Here is an 11665-nt window from a genome sequence, read left to right as displayed (position 1 = left end):
TGTTATCTCTTTGGTTCCTAATTTTTGGTCCTTCACAATGTAGAAGCCTTTTACCATTGCCATGTTTTATTGCAGCCCCCATGTTCAGTAACTAGACTAAATCTTAACATCTTTAGTGATGCCACATTTTGTATAAGAAATGATTAAGTGATATTCTGCAGATTCATTTAATTCTATTCCAAATAGTGAAACAGTAGCCACACTGCTTTGCGTGTGTGTGTGTGTGTTTGTTTTCTTTTTTAAAAAAAAGTACCATATTTTCATACCATAAGATGCACTTCTCCTCCCCCAAAAGTGCATCTTATGGAGCAAATGCTGCCTGGAGCTGAAGCCTGAGTGCAGGGGAGGAGATCATCTAAAAACTATGTGTGCCTTATGGTCAAGTGCATCTTATAGAGCGAAAAATACGGTACTTTTTTATGTTTTATGTTTACTTGTTCTCCTGTGTACTTCTTTCCAAATTTATAATTACTTAGGTTTTAAGAAAATATAGAGGAAAATGGTCCTTGAAGATGGGAGAGAATAGTAATAATATATTTAAGGTATTCTGTTGGTGATATGGAAGCTATTTACTTAAGAAATAATACATGCACCACTGTATAGAAAGGTACTGAATCTTATTTTTACTCTAAGGTGTTTAATCACAGAGCTAGAGTGCTACCAAAAAGTTAGTCGCCAGTCTAGTTTAAAAAAAGAAAGAGGGGCCGGGAAGGTGGCGCTAGAGGTAAGGTGTCTGCCTTGCAAGCGCTAGCATAGGACAGACCACGGTTCGATCCCCCGGTGTCCCATATGGTCCCCCCAAGCCAGGGGCGATTTCTAAGCGCATAGCCAGGAGTAACTCCTGAGCGTCAAATGGGTGTGGCCCAAAAAACAAAAAACAAACAAAAAAAAAGAAATCTAGTAGGAGAATCTTCTTAGTGGTTCTAGTTAAATTTTGATTTTTGGTTTTGGGGTCACACCTGCTGATGCTCAGGGGTTACTCCTGACTATGCATTCAGAAATCGCTCCAGTCTTGGGGAGGGACCATATGGGACGCCAGGGGACAAACCGCATGCAAGGCAAAGGCCCTACCTCTCTCTCTCTCTCTCTTTTTTTTTTTTTGGTTTTTGGGCCACACCCAGCGGTGCTCCGGGGTTACTCCTGGCTGTCTGCTCAGAAATAGCTCCTGGCAGGCATGGGGGACCATATGGGACACCAGGATTCGAACCAACCACCTTTGGTCCTGGATCGGCTGCTTGCAAGGCAAACACCACTGTGCTATCTCTCCGGGCCCAGGCCCTACCTCTTGCGCCACTGCTCCAGCCCCTCTACCATAGTTTTATTTTGATTGCTGATACTAGATATAGGTTTAAATTGACCTGGTTTTTCTAGTTCATTAATTTGTTAAAGGTTTTGTTTTGTTTTTGTTTTTGAGGCTGGAATACAGTGGGCAAGGCACTTGGCTTGCATGCATCTGACCTGTGTTCAAGCGCTGGTACCTATCTGAAGTGAGCCCTATCTAAAGTGACTGACCCCTTAGCAAAGAAGAGCCTGTAGTAAATTCCTTTTTCTTTAAAAAAATTTTTTTTTTTTAATTTTGGCCTACTCTTGACAATGCTCAGGGACTGTTCCTGGCTCTGCATTCAGGAATTACTCCTGGAAGGCTAAGGAGACCATATGGATGCTGGAGATTGAATCTGGATTAAACATTGGGTAGCCACTCTGCTATGGCTCTAGCCCTAGGAAGTTCTGAGCAAGGAGATAAGCCCTGAATATTGCCAGGTGTAACACCCATCCATTTTTTTTTTTTTTTATAAATGACATAAAAAAGCATAGGGGTCCACACAGTGGATAAGGTGCTTGCCTTGCATGTGGCATACCCAAATTTAATTCCCCGGCACTCCAGATGGACCTCCGACTCCTGCCCCGAATGATCCCTGAGCTTCATAGTCAGAAGTAAGCCTTGAACACTGCTGAGTGTGGCCCAAACTCCCCTCTCCTGCCCCACAAAAGGCTCAGATCAAATGGCTTTTGTTTAGAAGTGGTAGGTAATCTGATTTAAATATTTTATGTACGTGTTTGAATTTTATGTAAAGATTTAGATAGAAATCAATAACATGCAAAATTATACTTTTAACCTAATCTTGAGAAATTAAAATGTTTTTAGCTAATTCTTTACTGAATTTGTTAATTTCTCTCCTCAGATGAAGAAGTTGAACTTCCAGATTTGGATTACCTGCGAACCATGACCCATATAGTCTTTGTAGATTTTGATAACTGGTCAAACTTTTTTGGTCATCTACCAGGACATCTTAATCAAGGAACATTTATTTGGGGCTTTCAAGGTAATAAGGGGAAATAAGGATAAGGTTAATAAATGAAATGTTTTGCGATTAGCACCTTTTTAACTTTTCAGCTTGGCCTTTGTGACTGTTATACTACTGTTACTGTCAGCTTACTATCATTGCCTTCTCAGTTTATCTTTATTATTTTTAAATGTGTAACTTCTTTTAAACCACTAACTACACCTGAATGAGGTGCTTCTTTGATTTACAAAGGTGTAGGATAATGAATTTTTGATATACTTCATGCTTGATAGGAAACAGATTATTCTGATTTATTTTTTGTTTGTTTTTTGGGCCACACCTGGCTCTGCACTCAAATCATTCCTGGCAGGCTCAGGGGACCAATATGGGATACCAGGGATAGAACCCTAGTTGGTTGCAGGTTGGCCGCATGCAAGGCAAATACTCTACTACTGTACTATCTCTCTTATCCCAAGGGATTCTGATTTAAGATACACTGATCTTGGGCTGGAGAGATTATACAGAGTAAGGCACTTGATTCTCTGAACCCTGCCAGGAATGATCTGTAAGCACAGTGGGGTGTCACCCCAAACAAAAACCAAGTGTATTATATATCTATACATAGATAAAGTTGGCTAGTTAGCTAGTACAATCTTCTATTGTGTACAGTTTTTGTTGATTTTCCATCATTTTAATTGAGCAATGACATAAAGACCTAGTGTATATAGGATGATAGTCATTAGAAAATTTTCACTGTGTTACTTTTGCTTCTGTATAATATTCCTCTGAGTTTTCAGATAAACAGATTCAGAGTTGAGTCTTGTAAAGGAACAAGATGACAACACCTGAATAAGAATTGATCAAATACTTTTTCTCTAGAAAAATATTTTAATGTATTTTTATGGATAAATTTTCACTTGTGGGGCCGGGCGGTGGCGCTAAAGGTAAGGTGCCTGCCTTGCCTGCACTAGCCTTGGACGGACCGCGGTTCGATCCCCCGGTGTCCCATATGGTCCCCCAAGCCAGGAGCAACTTCTGAGCACATAGCCAGGAGTAACCCCTGAGCGTCACCGGGTGTGGCCCAAAAACCAAAAAAAAAAAAAAAAAAAAAAAATTTTCACTTGTACCTAGTATTCTGTTCTTTTTCACCTTGTTTGACTATTATCTCTGTCCTTTTTTTGAAAATAATAGGAGGAAATACCAATTGGAAGCCTCCACTAAACTGTAAGATCTATAATTACCTGAATAGAATTGGCTGCTTCTTCCTTCATCCTCGCTGTAGTAAAAGAAAAGATGCTGCTGATTTTGCCATATGCATGCATGTAAGTCATTGTTTTCATTAAAAATATAATGTTAGGGGCTGGAGCTGTGACACAAGTGGTAGGGCATTTGCCTTGCATGCACTAACCTAGGATGGACCACGGTTCAATCCCCAGCATCCCATATGGTCCCCCACGCCAGGAGTGATTTCTGAGTGCATAGCCAGGAGTAACCCCTGAGCATCACTGGGTATGGCCCAAAAACAAAAACAAAGATCAAAAAAGTGAAGGGCCATAGAGATAGCTTAAGTGACAGAGCACCTGATAAATGTGTTCCGTCACATTAGTGACCGTGTTTGGTCTCTAGCATCACATGGCCTCCTCCCAGGGCAGTTGTAAGCAAACCATATACAGAGAGAACCATTGGATGTGGCCCTTTCTTAAAAACAAGAAAAAATCTAGTGCGAATCTGTGACCTTTGTCATTTTTTCCCCCAAATTATAATTGCTCTGTAGGTTATTCTCCAGTACTCTATTTTTATTTACCCAGTTGTACTCTGGGGACAGAATGACATAGCTTTCTACTTTTTTCTCAATTTACTTTTTTTAACTTTATTTATTTATTGATTGGTTTCTGGGCTACACTCAGTGGCACTCAGGGGTTACTCCTGGCTCTGCACTCAGAAATCGCCCGTCACAGGTTGGGTGACCATACAGGATGCTGGGATTGAGCCAGGTCCCTCCCTAGTTGGCCGCATGCAAGGCAAAAGCCCTAACCCTGTGCTATCTCTCCAGCTTCTTTTTTCTCAATTTCTGTCAGATTCTTGGCTATGCATAGGAGACATGTTTACAATCACTGTTGACCTAGATAGGTTTCACATTGCTTTCTATCTCTACTAGGCACTTAGAAAAGTTGTCAACCTGTCAATAACTTTTATTTTTATTTGTGTTTTGAGGGGCACACCCAGCTCAGTGGTTACTCCTGAGTCTGCACTAGAAATTACTCCTTAAAAGCTATGGGGACCATATGGGATGCCAGGGATTGAACCTGGGTTGACTGCACGCAAGACTCTACCTGCTGTACTGTCGCTCTGGCCCCTGACCCACTAAATTTTTAATTTAAAAAGTTTATGTTGAAAGTTTGTATAAGCAATTGTTGTTTGTTTGTTTGTTTGTTTGTTTTGTTTTTTTGGTTTTTGGATCACACCCGGCAACGCTCAGGGGTTACTCCTGGCTTCACACTCAGAAATCGCTCCTGGCAGGCTCGGGGGACCATATGGGATGCTGGGATTCGAACCAATGACCTTCTGCATGAAAGGCAAATGCCTTACTTCCATGTTATCACTTCGGCCCCTGTATAAGCATATTTTATACTAATATTTAAACAGTGCTGGTGATTTGGAACTTATTTTTTGGGTGAAATAAATATAAGTAATAAAACCAATAATTTTATCTTTACACATCGGGTCACTAATGACACTTACATTTTTTAAGATTATTTGTCAGGGCCAGAGAGATAGCACAGCAGTGGGGCGTTTGCTTTGTAAGCAGCCGACCCAGGATCAATAGTACTTCGAATCCTGGTATCATATATGGTCCCTTGAACCTGCCAGGAGTGACTTCTGAGTGTGCATATCCAGGAGTAACCCCCAAGCGCCACTGGGTGTGACACCCCTCCAAAACAAACAAACAAAATGATTATATGTCAAAATTATACCACAGATTTACTCTGTAAATTTTACTGCTGCTTACATTTTAAACCATAAGATGCTTCTTTTTCCATTTATATGATAACAAGATTAAGTCAAGGACATACCTTTCTACCAATACTATCTTATACTATCAGTTTTACATTTGATAAAATTTCTGTACTATTTAAAGGCCAGAGCGGTAGCACAACGGTAGAGTATTTGCCTTGCCAGCAGCCGACCTGGGTTGGACGCAGGTTTGATCCCTGGCATCCCAGATGGTCCCCTGAGCCTGCCAGGAGCGATTTCTGAACACAGAGCCAGGAATAACCCCTGAATGCCACCAGGTGTGGCCCAAAAACGAAAACTAAATAAATAAATAAATAAATAATTTTCATTTTTTGTAGAGCTTTTTATATACATATTAAGGGAACACATTAAATATACTCCCTATCAGATATGTGTTCATTCTGAGTTATAAGTTAAAAAATATGCAATAAAGGGAGGGGCTGGAGAGATAGCACAGCAGTAGGGCATTTGCCTTGCACATGGCCAATCTGAGACAGACCTTGTTTGATTCCCAGCATACCTTATGGTTCCCTGAACCTGCCAGGAGTGATTTCTGAGTGCAGAGCCAGGAGTAACCCCTGAGTGACCAATGGCCAATGGGTGTGGTCCCAAACCAAATAAAGGGCAAAAACTTTTTGACTTACATCATGTTTTTCAACTTAGGCTGGCCGTCTAGATGAACAACTGCCAAAGCAAATTCCATTCACCATCCTCTCAGGAGATCAAGGTTTCCTGGAGCTAGAGAATCAATTCAAGAAGACTCAGAGGCCAGCACATATCCTGAACCCTCACCACTTAGAGGGAGATATGATGTGTGCCTTGTTGAATAGCATATCTGATACCACCAAAGGTATGCAACTGCAGCCACCCAAAAGGAGAAGATTTCACTGCTGAGAAACATCAATAAACTTGTCTACTGGTGAATTGTTTCCTGCTCACTCAACTATTCTGCTTTATGCTGTTGGTTTTTGTTTTTTTTTTTTTCTTTATTATTTTACAAGTATGAGAAACAACTTTTCTCCATTTCTTAAATCTTTTTTGTCTTGCCCAGTGTAGTTTGTGGATATATGAAATGCCAGGGATCAAACCTAGGCAGAACCTTGTATGCAGAGGGCATGTGCTTTAACACATCAGCCACATCCTGGCCTTTGGATTTTTAGTCTAATAGTTAACATGCATATTTGTGCTGCAAATAATATTTATGTGTCTGGAGCGATAGCACAAGCAATAAGGCTTTGCCTTTCATGCGGCCAACACAGGATGGACCCCAGTTCGAATCTTGGCATCCCATGTGGTCCCCCAAGCCTGGCAGGAGCGATTTCTGAGCGCAGAGCCAGGAGTAACCCCTGAGCCTCACTGGGTGTGACCAAAAAAATTTTTTTTAGTATCTTAATGACAGCAATAAATAAAATTTGATAATATTAATGAGTGACCTAAATGAAAAGTTGGCTATTTTTTTTACACTATTGCTATTATATGCCTTTATATTTTTTTCAACTCTACTAGTCTCTTGTTTTTTTGTTTTCATCATATTTAAAGTCACATTTTAAAAATTGAAAATGAGACTGGAGAGATAGTACCTTAGGTAGGGCACTTTCCTTGCAATTAACCATTCTCATATGCTGTACCCTCGTGTACCATATTGTCCCCCGAGCCTGCGAGCAGTTATTCTTGAGTGCAGAGCTAAGAACAATTCCTGAGTACTGCAGAGTGTGGTTGAAAACAACCCCCTCAAAAAAACATTCTGAAGATTTGTGTTAATCACTCATTTGCAGTGTGTCAATTCATTGCCACAAAGTTAGGAATCACTAAATGAAAATTAATTCTTGCATACTTGTGACATTCTTTAGTACTGAAACTTACCTTTGTATATTTTTGTTTTTATCCACTTGATTTTTTTTCCACTTGATTTTTTAATCTGACTTAAAAATTTTTGGTTTTGCCTTTCTTTCCCCTGATCATTGTCAACAGCTTCTTTTTTTGCGGGGGGTGGGGGGTCATACCCAGCAGCGCTCAGGGGTTACTCCTGGCTCTACGCTCAGAAATCGCCCCTGGCAGGCACGGGAGACCATATGGGATGTTGGGATTCGAACCACCAACCTTCTGCATGAAAGGCAAACGCTTTACTTCCATGCTATCTCTCTGGCCCCTGTCAACAGCTTCTTAATACCCTGTAAAATATTTAAATTCTACTTTACCATGTTAGGAAACACTCCTCTTTTGCTGCCTTTGAAAGAATTTTTCTTATCATTTCTAATATAAAACTTTTTAAATGGATGCATTTAAAGTTATTTTGGAATGAAAGTCGCATCTGAATTTGTCTGTGGGTGTATTATAGTTGAAGATAAGATCTGTAGGTTGTTATATTCTGCTTGTTCCCTTCTGAAAGCCTCTTACCATCTCAGTATTTTCATAATCAGTGCTCTTTTGAACTTAGATTCTTTAGGTGTACATGTGTACTTAATTCTGATTTTTTGGTGAGGCATAGTGATTTTTCAGTACATAAAGGAAATAGGCTTCATTTCAAATACTACTGACATTGCCGCTTTCTTTTTCTAAGCTATATTTTCCATGTGTATTAAGAAACACTATATATAGTGCCCAGCGGATCAAATAAAGTACTAACGGCACTCAATAAAAAGTAGCTGTATTTTAGGGCTGCAGAGATAAAAGTTTATGGTAAAGGTTCTTGTATAGCCAAATCCCTGGCACTACGTAAGCCCCTAGACATTACAAGCACTGATCCCAGACCACAAAGCCAGGCATAGCTCCAGATCCCTGCTGGATGTGGCACAACACTCTTGTCCAAAGATGTTTTATATTTAAAACTAGAATAAAGAAAAATAACTTCTTTAAATAATTTTTCCTTGGCTCTTCTTAGTTTTGTTTTGGTTTTTGTTTTTTTTCAATGCTTTATTGCAGTAAGATATACAGAGGCTTATCATCTTGAGCCAGCAAGATAGTTCACTGGGTCTCCTGCATGAGACCTGGGTTCAATTCCCAGTGCTGTCTGGTCCCCAAGCACCATCAGAATGATCCTGAAATGCTGGTATGACCCAAAACAAAAAGATTAGTTATCTTAACTATTATTAAGCATTCATTTCAGTGTTATTGGCTACATTCATATTGCTATGAAGCTATCTTCATTATCCGTTTTCATTGTGAAAAACTCACTAGACCCATTGTTTCACATTTCCAACTTCCTTCAACTGACCTGATAGCCTCTATTTTACTCTCTGTAAATTTGACCACATAAAGTACTCTTTTGAGGTAAAATCATACAGCATGAATTTTGTGACTAAGTTTGTTACATTTACTATGCCTTTGTATCTTTGTTGTGGCATATGTCAGAATTTTCTTCTTTTATAAGGTTGAATAATATTCCATTGTAGGTTATGTTTTGATTATTGTGAATAATACTGCTATAATATGTATAATCTTTTAAGACCTTGCATTTAGTACTTTTGAGTTTAAATAGATTATATGATAATTTTTTGTTTTCCACAGGATTTCTATTTTTACATTCTCACTAATGGTACACAGGGTTCTATTCACGTTTTTTTCTAATTATTTTTTTCTAGCTTTTTTGCTTGTATATTTTTTGTCTTGTGTTTTGGAGTTTTTTTTTTTTCTCCTGGAGATTTTTGTTTTGTTTTGTTTTGGGACCATACCCGGTAACGCTCGAGTTACTCCTGGCTATGTGCTCAGAAATCGCTCCTGGCTTGGGGGACCATATGGGATGCCGGGGGATCAAACCGTGGTCCGTCCTAGTCTAGCACGGGCAAGGCAGAAGCCTTACTGCTTGTGCAACTGCTCCAGCCCCTGTCTTGTGTTTTTTATAATAACTATGTTGAAGGGTGAGCAGTGAAGTATATCTCGTTATGGTTTTGATATATATATATTTCCATAATAATTAATGAAGTTAAGGCTTTTTTCATATACAAAGTCAGGATTTCTTCTCGTAGTCAGATTTTTAGGATCACTGTAACCTACACATTTCTCTCTCTCTTGTATTTCTTTTTTTTGTTTTTGTTTTTTTTGGTTTTTGGGTCACACCCGGCGTTGCTCAGGGGTTACTCCTGGCTATCTGCTCAGAAATAGCTCCTGGCAGGCACGGGGGACCATCTGGGACACCAGGATTTAAACCAACCACCTTTGGTCCTGGATCGGCTGCTTGCAAGGCTATCGCCGCTGTGCTATCTCTCCGGGGCCTCTCTCTTGTATTTCTAACTTTTTATAGAGCTTTTCCTTTATTTAACTGAAAGTGATCTTTCTAGTTTTTTTTTTTTCCCTTTGTTTCTTTGATCTGATGTAGTGTACTTGGTCATTGCTCTTGATGGAGCTTGTGGGGATCATGAGATACAGAAATTGAACTTGAATTTCCTGCATGCAAATCACACACTCACCCTTGAGCTGTCTCCTGTCCAGGACTAACCATGATTTTATTAAACAGATGATTCCTATATAAATGGGAAAACTTTGTTTAATAGTGTCCTGTGGATTAGTGATCATGTAGTATTTTATACCTAGTCTTTGCCAGTTTTTCAGTCCACTGAAAGTGTTTTTAGGAAGTACTTACCTGGTTCAAATAGAGATAAATACATAAAAGATTCCATATACCAGACTCAGCTACTTAGCCCTAATTACTTTTGGGGGGCTAGAATGATAATACATAGGATAGGCCTCTTCTCTTACAGCTGCCCTTGGTTCGATTTCCAGCATCTCAATTAGTCCCCAAGTCCATCAGTAATGATTCTTTAGTGCAGAGCCATGAGTCAACCCTGAGTACTGCCCAGTGTGGCCCAAACACAGACATACAAAATAAATAAGTATGACTTTTTTTATTAGTTGGGAGGGTATAGGTAAGTAACTTACTACACTCTAGTAAGGCTTCTACTTTTTTAGTTATGGTAGATAAATTCTTCCTTGTAGTAAAGTCAGCATTTTGAATTATTTTGTTTTGTTGTTTTATTTTGGGGCCACACCCTGTAGTGCAGGGCTCTCAAACTCAATTTACCTGGGGGCCACAGGAAGCAAAGTCGGGGTGATCCTTGAGTGCAAAATCAGTAGTAAGCCTTGAACATTGGGGGGGTGACCCAAACAACTAAAACAAAACAAAACAAAAAATGATTCCTCTAGGGCAGGGCCACAAAATGTTGTATGGGGGGGCAGCAAACAGCCCGCGGGCCGCGAGTTTGAGACCCCTGCTGTAGTGCTTGGGTAATTCCTGACTCTGTGCTTAGAAATCACTCCTGGCAGGCTCAGGGACCATATGGGATGCCTGGATCAAACCCAGGTCTGTCCAGGGTCAGCAGCATGCAAGGCAAGCACCCTGAGGCTGTGCTATCACTAGGCCCAGCACTTTGAATATTTAAATTTGAATGTATCAGTTTTTGCTCTATAATTTCCTCTAAGCATCAGGAATTCAGCAGCAACATTTTAATATGTATAAATCTTTGTAAATATAAAATATCAATCTGTTCTTAATTTACACTTTTCGTATTTTTTTATTTTTTGGGTTTTTTTTTGGTTAGTGGCACACTCTGCAATGTTCAGGTCTTCCTCCTCACTGCACTTAGGAATTACTCTGGTGGGATTCAAACCACTGTCCTTCTGCATGAAAGGTAATCGCCTTACCTCCATGCTATCTCTCTGGCCCCCACACAATTATTTTTTTTAGAAAATTGTTGATAGTGAGTTTCAGTTTTACACCCATTCTTCACCAATTGCACAATATTTTAGCTGTCTTAGAAATTGAACATAAAATTCACCATTTAGATTACTGTTTAGATAACTAAAGCAGCCTCATATCTATTAAATAGATATTATATAAAATGATAGTTGAACTTAATTATGAAAGTCTGCTGAAGTTTTCTCAGCTTGCTAATAATTGGGTCTTTATTTTGGTATCATCATAAAGTTTATGTCGTACACTTTGTATAACATAATTGAAAACAGGAAAGTTTTCTTTCCTGAGTCTGCCAAAGTGATTGAAGCAAAACAAAAACTCTTCCTATCTCTCTGGCCTTCTACCCCCAAATTTTTGCAACTAACTCTATACCTTGTGATTCAAACCTATAGTTTTGCTTTAGACCTTGTATTCAGTGACAGAATTGTTTGTGCTAGTTTGTGCTTTCAATTGGCCTGAACTTTAATTATAATACCAAAAATTTAGGTATTTCCTTTTGTTCCTAAGTTGTAATATCTGGAGAATCATAGCATTTTAATAACATCTTAAAGTCTCATGATGAAAGAACATAAGATCTTGGGTAAGTGCATTTGTGTCATTAGGAAGTTTTGTTAATTAAAATCAGTCATGTCTGTAAAAATCATGTGATTTATACAAAGGAAAATTTTTTCTTTTA

The 11665-nt window shown here is 39.2% G+C and overlaps 1 protein-coding gene across 1 annotated transcript in view; it reads left to right on the top strand.

The window, feature by feature from the left end:
- ZNF451 (zinc finger protein 451) overlaps positions 1-11665 on the top strand; it is a 93967-nt gene that overhangs the window by 65534 nt on the left and 16768 nt on the right. Inside the window, 3 exon segments of the mRNA XM_049777645.1 lie at positions 2184-2324; positions 3477-3607; positions 5964-6150. Of these exon segments, the coding sequence (XP_049633602.1) occupies positions 2184-2324; positions 3477-3607; positions 5964-6150 (459 nt within the window).

Source organism: Suncus etruscus, chromosome 7, assembly GCF_024139225.1.
Source record: "Suncus etruscus isolate mSunEtr1 chromosome 7, mSunEtr1.pri.cur, whole genome shotgun sequence".
Lineage (NCBI taxonomy): Eukaryota > Metazoa > Chordata > Mammalia > Eulipotyphla > Soricidae > Suncus > Suncus etruscus.
Note: the sequence above shows the minus strand (reverse complement) of the source record. Positions and strands in the feature narration are given on the sequence as shown.